We start from the raw sequence: 24,044 nt of genomic DNA, 5'->3' as shown, positions 1-24,044 counted from the left end.
ACCGATTCAGAACCTCTCTTTATTTTGCAGTGTCAAAACATTGCTTGTTTGAACACAGCAAGGCTATCTCTTGTAATGAGTCAGTTTATTGGGCTTCCCAAAATGCACCAGCTGCACCAACATGTGACTGCAGCGCTGCAGAGTACAGCTCCAAGTTGAGCATAAAGTGTCTATCAGTTCACTATTAACAAATATTCACTAAAGAAAGGAAAACCCTCCAAAAAACCTCATGGGTTATTATTATTAGTGCTGAATATTTTAGGCAGAAGTGCATAAAACCAAGAAAAGGCTCTTTCCACAGAGGAAAAATCTACCTGATTGTAGCACAATAGTGGCTAAAAGGCCCTAACCCAAAAAGGGAACAACCCAAATAAATGGTACAAGTAGCCCTGATGTAAGAGCTTGCACATGGAAGATGCATGGAAGATGCTGTAGGGCACAGAAAACATGTAATGATCACAAGAACAAGTTGTCAGTTATTAGCTATTCACAAGTTTTGTATGTTTAAAATGATTTTTAATTTTTTTTCCCCTCTGGATGCAGTGCAGGGAACACTGGTCCTGCCAGGAAGAAGGAGCAGCAATATAGCAGCTGTGTAAGTACATACTCAGCCACCGAGTTTGTCAAATCTAATTTATATGGCTTCCATTTTAAATAAAAATACAAGACTATTTATTTCTTACTACTATCTACCATTTTCTGGTTTCACTAAGCATTCTGCTACTCCTCCTCTGTCTTAAACCAGCCTGCAATCACCTCATCCCAACTACCCTGCTACAACTCTGCAAGACAGACTTCCCACGGTTTAAGAGCCATATAACTTTGCAAGGATAAAAGTAACATATACAAAGATTTATACACAGACATTTTGTAATTTAAGTTATTATTTATAATCTTAACAGTAATTTAAGATTAGAATATTAAGCCACAGCTACAAGCAAATACAGAATATGTCTGCCAAGGAAGGCATTTGTAGTTTTGCTGGGGTTGTGCCACAAGTTACTTACATTGTAATTAATAATGAGGTAAAAATCAAATAAAAATCAATTCCACTGGAAAAGGGCAACATCCATAGTGATACCTTCTGCAGATCTTTGTCCCAGCCCCTGCCTCCTGTAAACACCTTAGGTATACTTAAGGTATTCCCAGCATATTAAATTCTTCTTTCAATTAGCAGAATCTAAACATTCTGAAGGGCAAGTGAAAACATCTTCTGATACTAAGGGAAGAGTCTCATTTGCTAGTGGCCAGTCTCCAGCACCGATAAATTGATGTCCTGTGGAAATCAAATCAGAGCCCTGTCAATATCTGCTAAAGCCCAAATCTGAAGAAAACTACGACTTTGCATTTATTTAGGCAATAGTTACTGATACATCTAATCCTGGCTTCACGACTGTGAGAAGTCTAGAATCACAAATACAATTTGTTTTAACCACTAAGTTCATCAGAAGAGTTTAAAAACACCCATTTCCTTAACACATTCCTTCATCTGTTGCACAATCACACTGGTTGATTACTATAAGTAACGCCTTTAAACAGACCAGTTTATTAAATTATTCATGAAAAGTAAACCAAACCCTCTCTAACAAGGAGGCTGTAGATGGAAAGTGAGCACAGGGACAACAGTACCACTGCCTTGATTCCTGTGCTATTGCTCAAACCGGTATGGCCAGCCACAGATCTGGATCTGACCACCACAGAATATATTATTTCTCAGTTTACCAAACTGCTCAAGGCAGACAAACACACAGCAAAAATACAATACACAAACCCACAGCAGACAAACTAATCTTGACCTCACTGGTGTTTCTGTGTACACAGTCAGCTGAGACTACACAGAGTCAAACTGGGAGGACCTCCAGAGTGAAGCTCTTAACATGCTTGCACTAGACCAAGGCTGGGGAGGGGAGACAGGGAAAAAAACCCCAAGCTCCTTCCAGGAGTGATTCTGGGATCATCTGCTTGACTCTTAAGAAGTTTCAAGGTCATGCATTTTACTACACAGGCATCTAACCAAGAGGCAGTAGAAAAAAGGCAAAGAGCAAGAATGAACATCCCCAAGCACAACCATTTTAATTCCTATTCAACCTCAACTAGCTGTTCATAAAGTTTAAGCTTCTTCATGATTTTTACTTAGCAAATGAGAGCTTAGGTAAAAAAAATTAGAAAATATGCTCACACCTAAATTTGCTTTTTTCAAATACTGCTTCTGAAGGAAAAATGAAGAAAAAAATCTTTTGTGAGCTGCCATCTCTGAAAACAGTGAATAATCTTTACAAGGTGAAGTAACTCCCACCAATTACAAATCATACACAAACATCTGAAATGAGAAACTTCAGTAATTTTGTTAGACAACAAGTAATTGCCAACAAATGTTTTGTGGTCACAACGCCTTTTCTTAACCCTACCAAACTGTGTGCTTCCACAACATGGACTGTCTGACATGCTTTCTTTGCAACCACACATTCTGGTGCTTTCTAAGCATTTCTTACTCTTTATAATGTCAGGCAGAAATCTCATCATGTGGGACTTTGACAGAACTCCACCATAATACACAGGCAGCTGGTAGATACGGAGCTGAAGCCCCTCCAGTTATATTCAACCCACCCCCCAACACAGGTTTTCATTTCTCCATAAGCAAGTAACTTCTCAAATATGATTTGATAAAATGCTGAGCTGGCTGGTATTTTCCCTGGATCTGATGAATCCTAGATCTGTGGGACACAAACATACTGATTATGATTTATGGGAGCTTTCATATTTCAAGTTCTAGGACAAAATGCTGCTACAATCAGCAAGTCCTACGTTTCATTTGAGGCTGGATCCACAACAGATTGAAGGAACAGCCGTACAGATACAGGCAGACGCTGAAAAAATTTATTTCGGGTATGGATTCATGTTGCAGCTAAGCTGAAGTATTGGCACCCTCTTTCACTCTTCTGCCCTCAACCCAATCCAGCTCTGAGTCCATATGGCTGTAAGTAGGAAAAAGGAAAAAATAAAAAAATCACACCATTAAAAATTTGAGCCACAGTGAATTATAACAAAAAGTCAGAAAAAATTATTATTTGCATCTGTCTTCATAATATAATAATAATAGCTATTAGTATCTTTTTAGTGTCCATAAACAGCAAATCCTACAAGAGGCAGCTTTTTGTCAGACATCACTGGCATCCAGCAGAACATTGAACAAAAACTCCCTGCTAGATGAGGCCAAACTGGATTCACCTGGTGTTGGAATTCTCTTCAAGCTCTTAAAGGGATGTACACAGAGATTATCAAATAGAAATGTCTTGACCTTTAGAAGGTAACAACAGACATAGAAGATTAAGAGCTGCTTCTTTCTTCACTGAATTGTAAATCACAGATACCCACTACAAGGCACAAGCTTCCACACAGGAAAACAACAACAACAACAAAAACCCACAGAAGCTTAAAATCTTTGTGTTCTGTGGAGCACTGCTGAGGAAATAACATCTTGAGAAAGAAGAAAGGTCATAATGAAGCAGTGAGCAAGTGATAGAAGGATATGATGATGATTTGGAGGCTTTAATTATTCAGTCACACATTTCAACTTGGTCCTCTGAATTCTGCATTGCAGAACTGCTTTGTTAGATGTCTGCACAGAATTACACACTGTTTTTCACTGCACACCATGGTGGGGTAACAGTTGGACTTTATGAACTCTGAGGTCTTTTCTAGCCTAAACAATTCTATGATCTTTGCATTTGAATCTGCAATCATCATGCCAAGAAAACTCAGGTGAATGCACCAAATTTATGTTTCCTCGAGAGCTACAAACCTTGTGCCAAGCAACTGTCAAATACTTTGATACTTATTCCAAGGTAAATACAAGGGTTCTTAATAACCAAATGACTGTCATGTAATCAAGAGAGACTGATATGTTTTCCCTCTCATCTGCATACAGGTATATTAAAGTCTCTCAGTAACAGAACTGGGTGATACATCTGTAACTCAGCTGTATTTAATGTCATCAAGCAGACACCTTCTTTAGTCCAAGAGATGCCATAGCCCATCCTCAATGAAATCACATTTAAGAATAGTCAATTCCTTTAAAAACCAAACTAACCCAAAGATAAAAAATCTCCCCAACAGCATTTTAACTAGCAAATGGAAAAGACAGTCACTTCATGATCTCAAGATTGGCAGAGCTTAATTTAGGTCTAGGGGAAGGATAGGGAGGTAGAACATAGGATAATGTTCAATGCTAATTTTATAAAGGTCTATTTACTTCATAAATGTGCATTTATAATTTTAAGGGAAGCTTATCTTTGCACAAGAACACCTGGAAGAAAATGTATTTCCTTTAATTTTCTTAATGTACAGGTTGCCCATCATACTTTTGTTCCTCACCAGGTTTTAACCTTCCTTGCCAAAGCAAGATATAAAAGAATAACAAGACTTCTACTCTAACACAAGGATGAGATTAATTTAAACACTGGCTAACTACAGGAGAAATCCAGAAGACAACCAATAAAAGCCCCAACCACCTAACTGCCTGAATTTGAAATTCTGCTTTGATGGGAAATGAAATTAATGACCTAGCAATCCCAGTTTTCCTGGTTCAGAATCTTCTATTTCCTCACAGTGATAAAGGTAACAGAATAGTACATGTAGTCCTTTTTTCTGCAAGCCTTTAAGTGCATCATCATTCTTAAGCTGGAAGCCAGAGCCAACAAAGTAAGACTGGATGTCCTCACTGCTCACAAAACTGTTTCATTAGAAATAGCTAAAGGTAAGAAGTGTGAGGATGCTCTCAGCTAAGATTAGATACCTTGCTTACCCTCCTATGTTCCAGAAGGCAGGAAAGAAAAAAGAGGAAGGAGGGAGAATAACAATGATGGAAAATGAGTATGATGAGGGAGTGGGAAATGAGAGCAAAAGGGAAGGCACATTACAGATGAAAACCATTGCAAATTGTACTGTTCCACTGCTACAACACTGCTTTCTAACATGGTTGCTAGTATTTCAGGTCAACTCAACAAGAGCCTTTTAACCAGCTTCTTACTACCTTACAAAACAGAGGGGAAAAAACTCCCCAATCTCCTGTGATCATCCAGCATATCAGACATGGCAAGAAAAAGAAAATGGGTCAATTTGTTTTACCCTCCCAATGCAGAAAGGTTCAGAGGACTCCTGGTGCCCAATGTGAGGCCTGAGGCCATTGAGAGGAAAGGGTGAAAATGGACTAACAGTCCCTGGGTAACCTGTTTTTATGTGCTGAATATGGAAGGCTCGCTAAGCAGCACCATGTGGTCTAGCCTAGCCTGGTTTGGTTGGCACATGGGTTTGGCTCCAGGAAGAGGGAAAAAGGCCAAATGGCAGCATGGAGGAAGACGAATTTGGGCTGCTGAGGAATGGCAAGACACTTGCAGTCAGGTCGAGAAGTTGCCTGTGGGAGTCCATCATGTGGATACCCATGTCCCAAAGAGTCAGAGCACTGAAACAACAAACAGGTCACAAATAGATATGGACTGTCAAGACAAGGGAGAGTTGTTCCTAGCCCAATGGGCCCATGATGCCTCAGGAGATGGAGGAGCGGAAACAACCACAAACAGTATCTCCCATGACTGTGAGATGTGTGCCACGATCAAGCAGGCCAAGCAGGTAAAAACCCTACGGTATGGTGGGTATTGGTCCAAATAAAGGTATGGGGAGGCCTGGCAGATTGACAACATCACACTGCCCCAAACCCGCCAAGGCAAGTGCTATGCGCTCATGATGGTAAAATCCACCATGGGATGGCTGGAGACCTACCCTGTGCCTCATGCCACTGCCCAAACACCATCCTAGGCCTTGAAAAGCAGGTCCTTTGGAGGCATGGCACCCCTGAGAGGATTGAGTTGGACAACAGGACTTGTTTCAAGAACAGCCTTATAAACAGCTGGGCTAGGGAACATGGCACTGAGTGGGTGTACCATATCCCTTATCATGCACCAGCATGCACCAACTGAGAAAGCTGAACAGTGCAATGGACTGCTCAAAGCCAGCTTGAAGGCACTGGGCAGAGAGACTTTCAAAAATTGGGAGCTGCATTTACTAAAGCCCACCTGATTAGTTAATGGCAGAGGCTCCAGTACCCGAGCTGGACCTGCCCAATCTGAACCCTTGTGAAGAACAGAGATAAGGCTCCAGTGGTACACATGAGAGTTATCCTGGGAAAAACTCTTTGGGTTAATTCTGCCTCAGGCAAAGACAAACCCATCTGTGGGGTTGTCTTTGCCCAGGGACCAGGTTGCACCAGGTGGTGCAAAAGGATGGAGAGACACGATGCATCCCTCAAGGAGACCTTGTTTTAGGGTGAACCACCTGTCACACTCTGCCTGTAGCTAAATCTAGGTATATGTATATAATTGGGGCAATGCGTGTATGTATTTAGTTTAAAAGTTTAAGTTTGATGTAACATGTTGGTATGGGAAAAAATTCAGGGTGGACAATGTTAGAGGTTAGAATCTTTTTTTTTTTCCCCTCTCAGGGAATTTTCTCCCATGTACTGCCTAAGAGATCTACCACCAGTACTTAGGAGAGACAAAAGATGTAGCCAAGGAAGAGGGGGAGGGCTGCACTGGCTGCACTCTTGTAGCTGGGGAGCTTTCCCTTGGGAAAGGTGTGAGATTTTGGCTGGGGAGTGAGGGGCTGGGCTCAACTCCTCACTAGCTCTCGGGATCAGAGGGGACAGCCTGAAGGACATCAGCCAGGTGCCCAGACCTGCGGGTGTTAACGTGTGAGAACAAGATTTACTCAGTTCCCATGGGCATTTGGCAAGCCCCAGGTACAATCACACAATTAACAGTTTCTGTTGGAGAGCCCAGAAATTAAGTAAGAAAGATGCTGCAGGTCAAGCTTCACAGACTGCCATCTGTCTCCCCAGTCACAACAGTTCTTCCCACTGACAGCCTCAGATCATATTTATTTCCAAGTATTTCCAAGACTTCCACAGCAGAAAACTACCATTTTAAGACCAAAAACCTTAACACCTGAATACCATGATATATCACAAGAAAAACAGGTGCAAGTGTTTGTGGGTGTCTCTTCCTCATCTGATTTCACACAAAGAAATTTAACACCACATCAATAGTGTTGGTGTAACAAAAGGACCTAAACTTTGCAGCTCTGACCACCACCCTGAGGTTTTATAAGGCATTCTGACAAAAAAAAAAAAAAAAAAAAAAAAAAGTACTCAGTTTATTTTTCTAAAAAGCCATATCAAACTAATTACCAAAAGTACTTGCTGAAAGTATTGCTGGGATATTTGCAGCAGCCAAAGATATCAGACATTAAATACCATTACTTTTTTCAGGAAATATTTCGTAGCTGGTATCTTCTTCCACTCAGGAATTACCTGCAGTACCTCAAAATGTGCCAAAAAACCCCAGTCCTTGCAAAAAGAAAAAAATCCCCAAAACAATAAAACCCCAGAGAAAGTCTCCTTGTCATGCACACAACTTCTTCCTTTCCTAAAAGGGAAATAAAAAGTTGGGATAAAAATCACAGGAGAGTCAACTTTCAGTCCAGGCAGATGTAAACATTTGAAGGGGAAGCAGAGCAACCAGTCCACTGACCACTCCACATAAACTGCATCTTTTAGCACTAAAACTCAGCCAGGCTCAGAACAAACCTATGAGCAGCATGGCAGGAAGTGAAAAATGCTCCTCACCAAATCAACTAAGAAATAACTGAGGTTATAATTAAGATGATAAGCTACATTAAATACTTTTCTATCTCTGAACTAATCCTACAGCCTGTTTGATAGAAGCCATTGAGAACAGTGTTCCCCATCTGTCAGTAGGTGAAGTAATAGAATAAATTTGAGCTAGCAAAAAAAATCTCTTAAGCCTGTTTACTTAGGTAATCTCTGACTGGAGTTTCAGCTTAGTTCATAAAATCATTAAGGTTGAAAAAGACCTCCAAGATCACCCAGTTCCAAGTAAGACCAACCTACAAATTCCTAGCAAGCAGAAGAAAACCCAAATCCATATACTTAATGTTTCAAGCTGCAGAAATTCAGACCAAGAAAATGTCATACCATTGACAAGCCAGTTAAACACCACCTCAAAGTTGGTACAACTGTATTGTTCTTCCTGCAGTTTTAATCCAATTTTTACTGAATGCAAATCTACTTTTGTGCATCCAAACGCCCCGGACTAACTGGATCAAGATAGCAACAAGCATCAAAAATTCCCAAGAAAAAAAAAGTCATATGTTATATGTCATATACAAAGTCATATGTTTTTGTAAGTCCCTGAACTGCTGGCTGTTATAGGTGGGTAATGTGATGGCTGGCTCTCACAATTAAGGGATGAATATTGTGTATGTTAAGAGAAGTTCTATTGATGCAGAGTTATGCTATTGTGATTTGTTCTCCCCATGGTCCTCTTTCCCCTCCCCCTTGTGTTCTGGCCACTGGAGTTGGGGCATTTTGGGGGAAAGCAGGCTTGTTACTAGGGGGTGCAGCACTGCAACACCTGGCCTCCAGTCAAGTTAAGTGAAGAAAGTGATCTCCACTGATGGGTGGCAGAGAAGGAGTTGACTGACAAGACTTTGGGAGAGGCCAAGGGCATAAAAAGCAGAGCATCCATTTTGTAAATGAGCACATGGCGGTTTAGTTCCATGCTCGCAGCGCTGTAATTTTTCTTATACAGTCATTTGTTGTATTTTGTTAAGGTTTAATAAACCTTTGAAATTTTAAAAGTGAGCATCATTTCTCACATGGCTGAGTGCACTGCCACCACCACCAGCCCTAGAAGATGAAGACAATATAAGCTGACACCAGGTCCTCACTGCTACATGAACACATCACACAATTTTATCTTTGACTACTTCTATGTATCTTGTCCTTAGATGATCAAGGAACAAGTGATGCATTCCCCTGCACAGACAAACCAGAAGAAGCAAAAAACTACCCAATTCCAAAGTGGTGTACAAGTACATTTAGGTATATAATATATATATACACACGATGCAGTATCACAGAGCAAGTACAGGCTTTAAAATGCACATTTATGCCTTTCCTATAGAATCTCCACTGCAGATAAGAATTTTTTAAAGAACTGTTTATAACCTTAGTTCTTTTTCAGAGCAGGGAAGAAAAAACCATACCAAACCTCCAAAACAAACAAATAAATAAGCAAACAACCCCCAAAGCACCAATGTTTTATAGTTACTAATAAACAACCTGAAGTACTGGAGCTTCACAGCATCCCCATCATACTCTGACACAGATCCTGCCAGTCTGATTAGGGAACTCTGTATCCTTCCATTACATCAGCATCTTAGAGCCTTAAGATAAGCAAGTGTAGTCCACAGATCCATCAGCTGAAACTCAGCTTAGGTGCCAGGCATGGTCTCAAAACTGTCCTTATCTCCCCCAAAAGGTTGTGGCAGATCTCTTAGTTTTCTTTAAAAGATTCACAATTTTTTTTCAACAAGAAAGAAATTGGTGTTGATATAACAAAGCACCACAGTAGCATCATAGTAGGATCACTTTTTATCCTGAACTATTATTTTTCTAGTACATAAAGAATACAAACAATGTCAAGCAAGAGATTAGGATCTTGAAAAGCTGAAGGATTCCTAACCATGCACATGACTGGAATTGCAGCATGAACTGGCATTCCATCCCCATCCAAAATTCTTCTCAGCTGAATGCTCTACTTAGGATTTTGAGTTGTCTTTAGAAAGCATCAATGTACTCATGTCCCCATTCTTCTCTACAGCTCAATACAAACACTTTTCCCAACATTTGCTATGATTATCTGAAGCAAAACCAAAGGAGGAGATTAATCATCTTCCTGACTTATTTTTTACAGGTGAAAATAATGTAATCAAAGAGAACAGACATTATTCCTGCCTCATCACAACACACAATATTTCAATTAACAAAGTACACAAAGTAGAAAGGAACTTGCTCTCACGTTTCTCCTTTTCTCTTTCTCCCTTCACACTTCCTCTCAGATGATGGGAACATCCGCCCAAGTACTGACCTTCTCTAACTTGAGGCACATTTAGCATAAGAAATCTTAAATTGCTATTCCTTCCTCTCCAAGTAAGCAAGTTTTGAGCATTAATGATGGAAGGCTCCATTAAAAGCTGCCCATACAAATGTCAAGCAACAGCAGGATACGAGCACATAACATATTACCAGATGTTGAAGAACTACTTGCAAATGTCTTCCAGTTTAGGAAAGACAGAAAAGGAGTCACATCTAAGCTCATATAAACTAAGTCTTCAGAGTGATCAAGAAATTCAAGCTCACATTACCACTTTACCCAATCACTCCATTAATCCAGCAGCTACACAGCAATACACATTCCACATCAGACCCACAGCACTGGGACAATGTGCAATCACTTCAGGTATCTCACGGGTTTAACATACGCAGATCCAGCTATAAAAAAGTATTTTATCAGTTAAACAAACACACAGTCAGGAACTACACAGCAGAGGAGCCAGCCTCAGGATATCCCTGCACATGTCAGCAGGCACACAGGAAGAACCACTGTACCCAGCATGGCCATGGAGCACACGGTCCCAGCTCACACACAGGAACTCATCTAGCACATGCAACAGGGCATGCCAGGTACTGCTTCTGACTGTGCCAGCAGACATGCAGCAACAGGTTACACTTGGACAACAGTCACCCATCCTACACTTTTCCCCTACCTCTGCACCAAAGCTTCCACACTGGAGATGACGACAGCAGACCTGTGAATAACTTCTGAAACTCTGACCTCAATCAGGCAGCACAGTTAGGTGAAATAGGCCGTTTTACCCAGCTGAAATGTGAAAACTGCAAGGAGCACACTGAATGCTCCTAATCCCAAAACCACAGATGGTATTAACAGGCTTTTAGCGCCTCTATTCAAGGGTGTAGCTTGACAGTTAACTGGGGAAAATGCAATGAGCAACAGCTCACAGAACGTGCTGCCCCGGTCACTACCCCAAGCATACCCTCCTGTACCAAGTGCTTATACCTGCCTGTCTGCGGGATGGGCCACGGCAGAGAATCAGCATGCAAAAAGTCCTTTCCCAGTTCTTTGACACAGATACCTCTACTAACACCCACAGGGATCACAAAAGGGCTGTTATCAAACACTGACCTGGAGGTGGAAGGGATGTCTCCTTTAGGGGGCTGAAAATCCATCAAATGTTCACCGTGACCCTTTGCCTGGTACTGCAGTGTCACCTCTGGGCCCACTAATGCACAGGGTGAAGCCCCTCTGCTCTGGAGACAGCCAAGGAGAGCTGGGGGTTTGCAGCCTGAGAAGAGTCTAAGGACACCTTAGGGCCCCTTCCAGTGCCTGAAAGGGCTCCAAGAAAGCTGGAGGGACTTTGGACAAGGTGACAAGAGAAGGGAGAATGGCTTCCTGCTGACAAGAGGGCAGGGCTAGATGGGATAATGGGAAGAAATTCTTCTCTGGGAAGGTGCGGAGGCCCAGGCAGAGGTTGGCCAGAGAAGCTGCAGCTGTCCCATCACTGGAAGTGTTCCAAGGACAAGCTGGATGGGGCTTGGAACAACCTGGTCTAGTGAAGGTGTCCCTGCCCATGGCAGGAGAACGGAACTGAACAAGCTTTAAGATTCCAACCCAAACCATTCTACGACTATGAGGTTCTATAAAAACGGATCAAGCATGATCATATTCCTGGCTGTATATACAGTGAAGCACAAAAAAAGTTAGAAATTAATGACAGATACAGAGGGAAAGATTTAAGGTTTTAACTACAGTTAGGAAAAGATACTAAACAGATATGTCTTTCCAGAGTATCCAGCTGCAAGTTAACTGCCCATTTGGAAGAGCTCCTGAGGGGCCTCCGGCAGGCGCCGGCTCCAGGGGCCGCGAGCGCTCGGTGCAGCCCAGAGGATGGCGGGGCCCGGCGCAGGCCCGCCCGAGCCCGGCGCCACCGCCCGCTCCCGGCTCCCGGCTCCCGGCCGAGGGCTCCGGCAGGAGCGCAGCCCGGGCCCGCCGAGAGCCGCGCCGGGGAGCGAAGACGCCGCCGCCCCGGAGCCCTCGGCGGCACCGCAGCCACCCGCGGCCTGCCGGCCGTGCCCGGCCCCACAGCCCGCCCGCGCCCCGCGCCCGGCCCCACTCACCCTCCGACAGCTCCAGCTCCAGCTCGGCCAGGCTCTCGCGCACCTCGGGCGGCAGCGGCACGGCCTCCAGCGCGCAGCCCCCACGCTCCGCCGCCATGGCGCGGGTGGGCGAGCAGCGAGAGGGCCCGGCGGAGCCACCGCCCAGCGCTGCCGCAGGTGGGGCCGGGGGCGGGCCGGAGGCGGGCAGCGGCGGTCCCGGGCCGGGAGGCAGGGAAGGAGGCTGGAGCCGGCCCCGCCGCCCCGCGCAGCCGCTAGCGCAGCCCGGGACGCGCGGCCCGCGCCGGGGGCGGGACGGGGCCGTGCCGCTGGGGAGGGGCCGCAGCACGGCCCGCCCGCTGCCGAGCCGGCCGCTGCCCTTCGCCTGCCCCCTGCCCTCTTCCCACCCTTCTCGCTGCCTCGGCACCTGCAGCGGCTGAGGCCCCTTTCCTGAATATACCGAAACTGCCCTTTCCCTCCCCACTTCTTCCTCCCAAAGGAAAGTAGGAACTGTGACCGAGCCTGAGCCCACGGGGCCCAGCCAGCCCACCGCATGTTCCAGGATAGGGCATGGACATTTTCACGGCACAGCATTCCACTGTGAGAGCCTGCATGTCAAGTGGTGCCTGGGACTGCATCAAAGAAAGAAAGAAAAAAAATTAGAAAGCGTGTCTTTTCTAAAGCAAACCACCTCTGGAAGGGCACCAGAGAGCAGCAGGAAGTGTTTGGCTTGGAGGCTGTGTTGAGGCAGTAGCTTTTCCCCTATACTCATACATAGATATACATCTATCCCCTATATATTTCAGCTATAGGTTCTAGGGTGAGTGTGTGGCTGGGCAGCAGAGCCCGATGTTCTGGCATTCCTGCAGCCTCCCAGAGGCTCCGGCAAAGGCAAATCCAGAAGCTTGCCAGTGGTCCTGACCAGCCAAACTGCTCTGCCAGTGGCAACTTTACTACAACTAAAAAATAGGGAAATCTGGGGAGTAGTCTGCCAACCACTGCCTCTGTCCAAAACACCACTCTTGTTTGGGATGATTGCACTCATGTTAGGGCTTCCAAAAATGTCTACTCACATTAGTGAGGTCAGCACATCACACAGTGTATCCCATGTGGCTGCCCTTCTGAGGGCAGACACACCACACCAGCACTAGGAAAACCATTGCTGCTTAAAATGTCATCCCTTACACTGGGCAGAAACACTTCTGCTTCCACTACCCTGCAGAAAGCTCTCTGTGGGTATTGGGAAGCTGAGGGGAACATAGTCATGGGGAACACATTACCTGTAGCTCAGATCCTATTGGGTTGGACTAGATTGATGCCTTAAGTTTTAGCTTTCATATATTCCAGATTTTGTACTGCATTAGCATACAACTCTGAACTTCATATGAAGTGTTAGCAAGTTCTCCTCATGGTTTAGTTAGACAAAACAATCCTTTAACAACCCAAGAACCAAGGGCACAGTTGCAGCTTCAGGCCCAAAAGTATAAACAACAGTGAACTGAGGAGAGCAAACTGGGAGGATGGGACTACATAACCTGAGGCTGTATTTGGACAATTAACCCCAATATGTAAATGTACCAAAACTTATAAAAGTGTGAAAATGTGACCTGTGGTCCATGGTGGGTGTAGCCTCAGCCAGGCTCTTGTACTGCCCAAGGTGTATTCTTTCAAGGCCTTTTTAATAAATACCTACTTTATTCCTTTAACACTGTCTAGCCTCTGCTCTAGGTAGCCTCTCAAGGCATCAACTTCTCTGCAGATTTCTTTTCTGAGTCATAGGCTGCAGCATCTGTCCCTTTACCCCCATGTCCCACCTGTGTTCCTGGAAACAGTGTCCACCCAAGGAGACTCCTGGAGGGATGTGTAGGGAGGAGGTGAGGCAGGGAAGCACTGACTGCCACAGAAAAGTTCCTCTGAATGCAAAGCCCTGCCAAGGCTTGGGAAGAGCCCTGCATATTCTGGGACATAAAAAAACCCCTGCAGATTGATATAAAAATGTGCCAATGCAAAGCCAAATTCCTTTGAAACAGAACTGATGCCCATAGGATGTGCCAACTTTAAAGTTACTTTAAAAGTTACTTTAAAGAGTAACTTTTAAACCGTCCTTTAAACTAAAGGGGAGTTTTAATTGCCCTGAGCACAGGCCCTGAGGTCTCACAGCCCTCCTGCTTACACTCAACATGGAACATCAGCTGTGAGTGTGCTATTACATATTGGATTTAGTGCCAGTTCTGAATGCATTGTTCCCAAAAGGGGATCAACTTGTGCTATGCTATGCAAAAAGGGCACCAGCACCATTCAGTTTGTGCAGTCTGACAATGTTGCATCTAGTGTCAGGATTCTTAGAATCTGATTTTTAAAAGAAATATGATGCAGTCACTGAGCCAGCATAAACTTAGTTCAAATTGGCTTAGAACTCTGGACAAGTTAAATTACTTCTGCCAAGCTTTTACACCAAATCAAGTATTGTTTGTTCACAGCTCTCTTAAATTTATGCCAAATCAGTTCAAGGGTTCTCCTATAGCTGTCAGGGGGTAATAAATCTGTACATGTGCCAAGCTCTATCACTACCACTTTTTTCCAGAGAACCAAATGGTGACCTACCTGACAGATAAATATGAGTTTACCAAGACAAAAGCAGCTAAATAAGTAATAAAACAATCTCAGATGAATGCAAATATATAATTCCCAATAGCCAGTAGAGAAAATATTTTAATAGGCTGCAGCAGAACAATTTGCCTCCAGAAAAGATTTTTCTCATGCTCCAAAGTTCAACACCACATCTGCTTCAAAGGCAGAGATTTCACATGTCCAGAGGTTTAAAATATTCGGGCATTATAATTCTTCCTATGCCTTTTCTAAAGAAATAGAGAAATATCACAGGAAAGTCTTATCAGCATGATACTTGAATCTCTATCATTTTTGCACCGAGACATTGTGATAGGAAATGGGTGTACCAACAGAGCATCTCTTTCCTCTACTCCTACCAGCAACTTCATACACATTTGGAACTGCCCCCTGAAGGTAGGTACAGAACAAGATACCAGACAGAGGCAGGATCACTTACATTAGATGTAGATAGAGTTCACAGGTTTCATTTAGTACATTTTGCCAAAAATGCATAGAGTTGAACAAAATTATGGGCCTTTTGAACTAGAAAAATGCAGCTAAAAGTGCCCAGAATAAAAAGGAGAGACTGAGGGAGGACTTGAATACTGAAAAATCAGAAGAGCAAACCCCAAATTCACAGAAGGCTACAGGTAACTTTGATATTTTTGAGAGTATTTGAACTATTCCTTTAATTGGAATGATACTACAGAAATATTAAAATCCAAACAAATCTAGGACCAGCAAAATAAATAAACAGGCAGAAATAAACAACCACACAATGTAAGAATTCACTAATAAAATGCCATTTTAATAACTTTTTTTACAAGGAATCCAGCTATACACTCTAGAAAAATAAACACCACAGAGACCTTTTTGCAGCTTACAATACAGCGATGCAGGCACACTTCAGCTGTTGACTTAATTTCACATGAGAATGTAAAACATTGTTCTTAGTGAAAAGTAAGTCCCTCTTAAAGTACTAAAATATAATAAAAAGAGTCATATAAAAATTTGCTCTAAAAGCACTGCCCTTTATTCAGTTGCATGGGAGATTGCAAGTGCCTTTGTTGAGTGAGGACCAACTCAGAGGAAGCACGAACTTGCAGGACAGATTTCATAAGCGTTCCCATCACTTTTTTAGGTTTCTCTGATGAGGTGAAGCTAGTACTTGCCCTAAATTAAAAACAAGAAAATCTGTATTAGAAAACTGCTTGTATTATGAAGCAACAGCATACAATTATCAGCATATTTCCTCAAAGCACTTCATATGAACTATACACTGAAAGCAATTCCAATTTTCATCAGCCACCTAGGAGCAATCCCAAACAGGATTTGAAAGCCTAAACATCTGCCAAAGCAAACCTTCATGGCCTGGGACCAGTGCTCCATCACAGGCCTGCTTTACCCCCAGGGACAGCTCAATTCTACTACTCCTGTGGTGATTCTTAAGGACATTGCTGGACAAGGTCTTGCCACTGAATAGATGTCCCAAAGCTCATTAGGAACTGGGACATCTCTTGGCTGACAGCACTGTTCTAAAGATGGCAGCATCATTCTGTAATGAGTGGACATTATTGTCCTGGTAACATGGAAATGACAGAAATTATATGCGCTTTTCACAAAGTGTTGTTCATGGTGTCCCAGCCCTGGAGTACTTATTCTGCATTTGGAATGAAGCAAAATGTGTTACTTCCATAAAGGCTGACCGGTTTCAAGTCTAAAATCTGTTTATCTATCTGAATCAGCCATGCAGCTGCAGTATTTGGGAAAAAAAACCTCAAAACAAAGTCATGGTAATAAAGTTTCTAGGTAAAGTCCTGCTGAGAACAATTGTCAAGGTTCCCAAACTCTTCAGGATTTCAGGATGATGTGATGACAGTTTGCGAGTTCCTCCTTAGGACAAGGTTTTTCTCTGCTATAATCAGTGTGTAACAAGAGGAGGTAATTAGACTAGGGAAACTAAGTAAATTTGGTGGAACTGTTTTAAATAGCAAAGCTAAGTGCCACTACAATCCTTTGTGTGCTCTTTGATAAATCTTAAAACTAGATGGCTGTATTTACCAGCCTCCAAATATTTTTTTAAAATCTGTTATGAACATAAGGGAGTGATAAATAAGGGAAGCACTACAGTTTGTGCTGCAGAGAAAGCCCTGCTCAACTATTACAATAGCTATGTTAGACTTTAAAGCAAATTAACTCTCTAAACTGTTTCATCTAAATTGCAACACTTGCTTGTTTAGACTTGGGAACAGGAGTGGAGCAGAAATCACATGAAATTATTCAGTCTTATCTCTTTCACTATTAACTTAGAGAAATGCCACACTTGGAATAGTTTTAGATACGATTCAGAAAGATGCAGACTTTCCGAGACTGATTTAGTTGTTACCCCCCAATAATGATAATTATTCCTTAAAATGATGCTCTTTATTGGCAACGTGTACAAAGAACCTTGTGAAAAGCAGCCCAGACTTGCAGGAGCTGTAAGGGGTAAGAAGGTAGTTCTTACCTGGCTGCACCCCTCGCAGCCTTTGCTGAATCACCTCCAAGCGATGGATATATTCTGTGAGTGACTGTTCAGGATCCTGAGGTGGCACAAGGGACTTCTCTGGAGCTGAACTTGGGGACGGATGTAACCTTAAAAAGAAAACAAATTATTTTCTCCTTCTCATGATATACTCTCAAATATATCCAGAAGATACATTCATATAGTCAGGAATTACTGGAACCACCACCACCCCTTCCATCTCTATAGCTGTTCCTGGAAACAAGAGCAGCAACAAGCATTATTTAGCACACCTTGGATCTACATCAGACCTGAGGCACCACCAATCCAGTCACACTGAGCACCAGCCAGTTATTATGCTGTTATTAATATCATGTTCCATATCATAAAGGTGACTTTTCTTAGCAGGGCTGTCAGAAACAGACACATGCCATGACAGAGGAATAGGGTAAAGTCTTTTGGAAGTGCTTGCAGGTCTTAAACTCGCCAAAATGCTTTGCTTAATTACATGCAAACCAGAAGACGACCTGGCTGTTTAGGACAAGCACAGTCTGTTTCCCCAAACCACTCAGCAAAGATAAAAAAACCCCTACAATAACTGGAAACATCTCCCATCTTGGCAGACTGACCTGTTGTGGGAGCGGGAGGAGGACCATGGGGAGAGGCTCATCAATCTTGCAGCACAGATGGGTCTGTGGCATAGCCCTGTGTCCCTGTCCTGGGTAGGGGGAGAGCTGATGGGAACAGCTGGGGGCTGCTGCTCTCTCAGGACTTCTGTTCTAGCACCAGAGGCTGTGGTAAATATGAAGGGTTAAAAAATATGTGCTAGGAACCATTAAGAACAAGCTATCATAAACACATCCAATAAACCCATCAAAATGAAAGCAGAGAATGCTTAAGTTTGGTTTTAAATGCAGGTAAATACAATTTCTACAGCTAACTGCTTTTTTTTTGTTTGTGTGGGGTTTTTTTTGTTGTTTTAACCATATTTAATAGAATTGTGATGCTATTTTGTATTGAGATAGAAAGTTCAGTATTTAAGGATCCAAGTTTCTTAAGAATCATACCACAGTAGGTATATGCACAAATGTATGCTTTTTTTAAAATAATTATTACCAGCAAGTTAGAAACAGTGCAAATTACATAGTACCAGGTAATGAAAAATACACTAATCTGAATTTTGTTAAGCATTGAAAAGACACAAGTAATGGAATTTTACATTAAGGGCAACAGTTCCTCAGTATTGGGTGCCACATTAAGATGTTAATGGAAATTCCTACAAAGGCACACATCAGTAACTCAGAGGAACACTCAAGTGTTCCTGACCTGCATCAGACCATCTATCCATCTACTCTCCAGATGGACAGTGACAACATAAGCAGATTTTCCCACTTGGGTTTTGTTTTTAAATGAAACACATCAGTGAAGAGAAATTACAAAGAAAACAATGTACTTGTCCAAACACATACCTATGTTACCTCCTATACTATGAGAAATGCTTTCACTCTGTGTGCTCTTCCTGCCAACTTTGTTCCACTTCCTCACCAAAAACTTTAACCTTGGTAAGAAAACAAATTTGTACAAGCATTAAAAATAAGAAGAAATACATTAAATTTTATTATTATTTGTTGGTGTAGAACCTATTAAGCAACATAAGCAATAATTGTTGTGGGAATGACAGGAGAATTCTTCAAATTCAGTTTTTGGAATGCTGGGTTATCCTATTTTACACTGCAATGATCTTGGAACTCCTGAAAACACTTGCATAGTTTGGCTCTGCTCCTAATCTCCAGAGAGTTCTTCCTACCTGAGAGGAGGAGTTTGGAGGTTACTGCATGAATCTGGAGATCCTGCAGCCTTTGCTGCTATTATGGTATTCATGTCAGACTCTGTGTCATCTCCTGATAGAAACCTGCTAGGAGTCACTTTAACTAGACAAGGAGATTGCTCAGAAATAACCACCTATTACATTTAGAACTGCTTATTTTTCATTAAGTGGGCTTAAAGCTACTGGGAGATGGCATGCTGTCTCATGTACAGCTAGCAAAACCCATTTGATAGAGACAGAGCATGATAGAATGACACCCAATGAAACACATGCTCCTGGATTCCAGAGAGAACCATTCCTGACAGATCACATTCTGATACAAGACAGACTATCCAGTGAGACCAAGGAGATAAGGGTCAGCCCCAAAGGCCTTCAGTTTGCAATGCTGTGCACTGGTTCCCAAATATATTGCAGCTGGGTATCACTCAAGTAGCTTTTTCATAGAGTTATGGAGTGGTTTGGGCTGGAAGGGATCCCAAAGAAGCCACCTTGTTCCATCTCCTGCCATGAGCAGGGACACCTTCCACCAGACCAGGCTGCTCCAAGCCCCATCCAACCTGGCTTTGAACACATCCAGGGATGGGGACAGCCACAGCTTCTCTGGGCTACCTGTGCCAGGGCCTCACCACCCTCACAGGGAAAAATTTCTTCCCAATAACCCATGTAAACCTACCCTCTTTCATCTTAAAGATATTTTTTACAAATCTTTAGTGCAGATCAAACTCAGCTAATAAGTCATGCTTGAAACAGTTCTGGAGATTGCTTCTTCTTAATATCAATGTAGGATAAGCCACAGGAACTACCAATTATTTAAGTTTCCAAGAAAACATCATATATAAGAGGCAGGGAGTGTTTTGGCTTTACCTTGAGATGGCAATGATGGCTCTGACTGCACACTTGAACTTGGTGAAAGGCCGGGAGCGTGATCTAGAAAGCTGCAGGTCTGCAGGAGAAGGATAGATTCCCATGCGGGCGATGAGAGAGAGAGTTGCTTGCTCACAGTCCTGAAACCCACCAAGCAGCAGCAAGAGGTATTTCTTCTGATAAACTAGAGCCTTTCTAAAGCTCTCTGCCCGAATGTACTTCCGATATAATCTCTGCAACTGCAGAAAGAAAAAAAAAATCCAAAAAGTCAAATTTTTTCCACAGTTACTGCTGCAAGAACCCAGCCACAAACAAGATGTCTTCAGGTCAAATGTCCAGACTGAAGATACAAGGGCAGCTAAACAATTCTGTATACTGCTAAAACACACCCAGATTTGGAACGTCAGACCTCTTTAAATCTCCTGAATGTTTTCAAGCAAAATTATCATACTCAAAACTCTAAAACAGTTTAACTCTTTAATAAAGAAAACACATCTGCTTAAAAGAAAAAAAAAAAAATTAACCAGGAAGCATGGTGGGAGAGATGCCTATCAGATTTGATTACAATCAAACTGTCAGAAAAATAAAAAGTATTTAAGATTAGTCAGCAAGGATTAAAAATAATGAGTGTTTTCTATTTTCATGCTTAGACAAGAAACCTAAGTCTCCCTCTCATTTAAGAGTGGAAAGAAATTCCGAAGATCCAGATTACTTTTGATGCAAGTTCCTGTCTAACACTGAGAAAGTTCCAAAGGAACTTCTTTGATGAGTTACATATGGGGAAAGTTTCTAATTTAAAATAATATATCAAACTGTTCATTGAGAAAATCAACCTTCTAAAATAGCAACCAAAGATTACAGCAGTGAAAGATAAATACCATAATCTGACAGATCCCTCTTTTATCCCCAGCAGATGAGGTTGAAATGCTACCTCCTCTGACTGCGGTTTGCTGGCTCTCCAAGCTCCACAGACCCCCTTTGTCCCCATGATTTTACCTTAGGATTTGAAGTTTCTGCCACTGGTTTGTTTTCAATTTCAGCATTGGCTTTAGCCAGCTGGGATTCTGCCTGTTTCAGCATGTTCTGCAGCGTGTTCCTCTCCCGTTGCCAAGCCTCTCTTTCCAGCTCTTGAAAAGGGTCAGCATCACCTGCAGATCTCATCTAAAACAGAAACCTAAAGGAAGTGAGCCACAATGGGTTTTGCACATTACTTCCACAATCAAACATCTCAAACTGAGTAGTAACCCAACTTTATGACAAATTAAAACATAATAACAATGAGCCTGAAAACCAGCAATGGCATTCAGGTGTTAAACAGCACAATGGGAAACTGAAATGCATGAAAAGCCCTTCTGACTTTCATCTGACTTTCTTCTACATCCACAGGCAGCACTGTTATTCAGAAATAGTGAAAATTTCTGTGTACATGCAAAAACAAGCTGCACATACATCAAAAACAAGTTGTGAAAAATTCTGAAAAATCACATTCAATTCTGAGAGTCTGTTGCTCAGAAAAGCTGTGGCTGATCCATCCCTGGAAGTGTCCAAGGTCAGGCTGGTCAGGGCTTGAAGCAATCTGGTCTAGTGGAAGGTGTCCCAGCCCACGGCAGGGGTGGAATGAGATGGGCTTTAAGGTCCCCTTCCAGCCCAAACTGTGCTGTGATTGTGTGAAACTGAATTTTGTGGTAAGTCATCTCTTGTAGGAATGAGACCCAGGACTCCAGCTCCAATTCTTCATTGAAGTTCTGCCTTCATAACCCTCTTTGTATCAACTACAAATTTACTGGTCAGTCATCAGTTACATCAGTGCATGATGCAGTAGATCACAAAAAGAAATAGAAGATTTTTTTTTTAAGGTAGTTGATGTTTTATCCCTTGAAATAAAATCTATAAATTAGAGAAGCCAGTACAAACAACTGACCTCAGTTTCTCCTAGCAACTTATTTCAGTCCAATCTGTAGTATCTGAAGGAGTTCTACATGACTCATCTACGTCCTTGACTTCTACTGCACTGCTTGGCAGCTGATTAACAGGACAGCTCCATTTGGCACAGATTTTCCATGCTGACATTTTGCCAGGTTCCCTGTCCAATACTCCCCCATTTATTGCAACTCAAGGGGGGAACTGCAGAAAATTCCTTTGGTCTCCTAAGCACGTGGTTCAGTACCTTAAAGGAAGAAGAAATTCAGGAAGGAGACTGAAGGAAAAGGTGAGTCTGGAAGAAAAAAAGATCAAGGCCTGAAAAGAAGGCAGAGAGGAGGGACTGTTTGTGCCCACAGAAGAAAAGCTATTGAGGTGGAGTTTTTGCTCCTAAGCTCTAGAAAGGCATGTGTCTTTAAAGGTCTCTACTGAACACTTTTTTTGTTAAACAAAATTGCAATCAGGAAACTTGAGCTCCTTTATTTTTGTGTGGTCAGTCCCTGAAGGAGGGAACTCTGCTCCAACAAAGGTTTTGTTGACAGCTGACAGCTCTAAAGGTTTGTGAGAGAAAGGCTTAACCAAAATAACCCCATTAACTTGGAGAAGATGCTGCATCCCCCTCCTCAAGGCTGGAGATGATCCATTTGGCAACCACCTCTGTGGCTGCACAGGTGACAGAAGGAAAATATTAACTATATTTTATTTTGTAAGCAGGGAGAACTGCAACATGCCAAGGCAGCTTATCACAACTCAGACTTGTGAACAGAAGATAAAAAAACCTTTAACTTATCAGACTTGTATGACTATACATCTCTGTCTGTTGCAAGAGAAAAACATAAAGCTGCAGTTATCTGGGGAACAAGATAGAATCTAAAAGTTATGCTTTTATGTATTTTCTATCAGTAGACCTGAGCTTGATCTTTGGTAATCTCTGGGCTTGTGTAAAATATTAGCAATACCACAAACTTGGGTCAGAACAGCCCTCCTGAGATTATAAACCACTTCTTGAACTGCTTTTTGAAAAGTTCTTGGCATTTTGGTGAAAAACAACTGTCTCTGGATGCATAAAGAAGATACAGCAACACATCCTAAAGCTTGTGATCCTTCGACACATTACATATCTAGAAAAAAGAAATGCTTTCAGAAGGTGACTCTACAACACAACAAAACAGATTTGGACATTAAAATACGTTAATATTTTCCTTACCTGAGATGTAGGAGGAGACAAATCTGATTTTAGCTCCCTTAATGTCTGCAGTAAAGAGGCTACAGCTTCATCATTTGATGCAGACCAATCGTTAACCGTTCTGTTTAGGCAGAAATACCATTTCAGTATCAGGCTGATTTGTAAGAATGTTAACACACATTTAATTATTTCTTCCCATTACGTGGCCTTTAAAGTTCTGAGGCTTTACTTATGCAATGTTTACCACACAAATTACTACACATACACAGAGAAATGAGCAAGTTCTGTTAAGTTTTACAAATTAAAAGAGCTAAGGGCTCTCAGCCACGACCCACACAAAAAGCAGGATAGAAAGCAAAGTGCTATTTTACGAACTCACTTATCCAGAGTTTTATAAATGAACTCATTCAGGTGCACAGCCACAAAGAACAACTGCTGCCTTATCTTCTCCAGCTGTTGTTGCTGCTGCTGCAAGTGGGGTTTTTCAGTTTCTTTTGTCACCGGCTGTGTGGCACTTCCATCTCTGCTTGAGGTACACAAGAGTTCCTCCTGACAGTTTGGAGCTGGAGGATTTCTTTCTCTTTCTCTTAATACTGCCAGTTTTTCCTGCAATTCTTTAATTCTTTGTTCATCCCTTTGGTGTTGCCGTTCCAGGTTTTGCTGTTTGAAAAGAGTAAGTAGTACTTAATTGCATCTTATATATATGTACTTATGTGTCACCATACCTAATTAGCATATACATCTGGTGTTCCTTAACTGCCAGACCGCTTTTGGGGGAAGGCTTTCCTGCTTTCCAGGGCCACCAGGAAGCCATTTAATGACACTGGAGTGGGCACTGTCTCCATCTAAGGAGAAATCCAGGGTGAAACGAACACTGCCTAAAGGCTTGATTTGGATCCTGGCTCAAATTAAGGGCAATGACATGAAATCTAGTTTGGTTCCCATTAACCCATTCCCATTTAACCCATACTCATCCCCACCTGTGAACAACCAGCAATTCCCAGCACAGGCAAAACTTTAAAGATCAATTTCTGCCAACAGTAAA

At 42.4% G+C, this 24,044-nt stretch overlaps 2 protein-coding genes across 10 annotated transcripts in view; both read right to left on the bottom strand.

The window, feature by feature from the left end:
- The window catches only part of DIP2A (disco interacting protein 2 homolog A), a 74,436-nt gene extending 62,059 nt beyond the window's left edge, over positions 1-12,377 (bottom strand). For all 3 annotated transcript variants that reach the window (XR_009277742.1, XM_058839793.1, XM_058839794.1), the window contains exon 1: positions 12,113-12,377. Coding sequence is in view for 2 of the 3 variants with exons in the window: in XM_058839793.1 (XP_058695776.1) it covers positions 12,113-12,209 (97 nt within the window). In the remaining variant the exon portion in view is untranslated. The remainder of the gene's footprint in view (positions 1-12,112) is intronic.
- Positions 12,378-15,485: 3,108 nt separating this feature from the next.
- Positions 15,486-24,044, bottom strand: part of PCNT (pericentrin) — a 73,728-nt gene continuing 65,169 nt past the window's right edge. For all 7 annotated transcript variants that reach the window (XM_058839490.1, XM_058839494.1, XM_058839491.1 and 4 more), the window contains 8 exons: positions 23,379-23,659; positions 23,021-23,120; positions 20,890-21,054; positions 19,894-20,132; positions 18,671-18,759; positions 17,831-17,993; positions 17,205-17,332; positions 15,486-15,871 (listed from right to left, as the gene is read on the bottom strand). In XM_058839490.1, coding sequence (XP_058695473.1) covers positions 15,828-15,871; positions 17,205-17,332; positions 17,831-17,993; positions 18,671-18,759; positions 19,894-20,132; positions 20,890-21,054; positions 23,021-23,120; positions 23,379-23,659 — 1,209 coding nt within the window. In that variant the 3' untranslated portion in view covers positions 15,486-15,827. The remainder of the gene's footprint in view (positions 15,872-17,204; positions 17,333-17,830; positions 17,994-18,670; positions 18,760-19,893; positions 20,133-20,889; positions 21,055-23,020; positions 23,121-23,378; positions 23,660-24,044) is intronic.

This window comes from Poecile atricapillus, chromosome 5, assembly GCF_030490865.1.
Source record: "Poecile atricapillus isolate bPoeAtr1 chromosome 5, bPoeAtr1.hap1, whole genome shotgun sequence".
NCBI classification, from domain to species: Eukaryota; Metazoa; Chordata; class Aves; order Passeriformes; family Paridae; genus Poecile; species Poecile atricapillus.
Note: the sequence above shows the minus strand (reverse complement) of the source record. Positions and strands in the feature narration are given on the sequence as shown.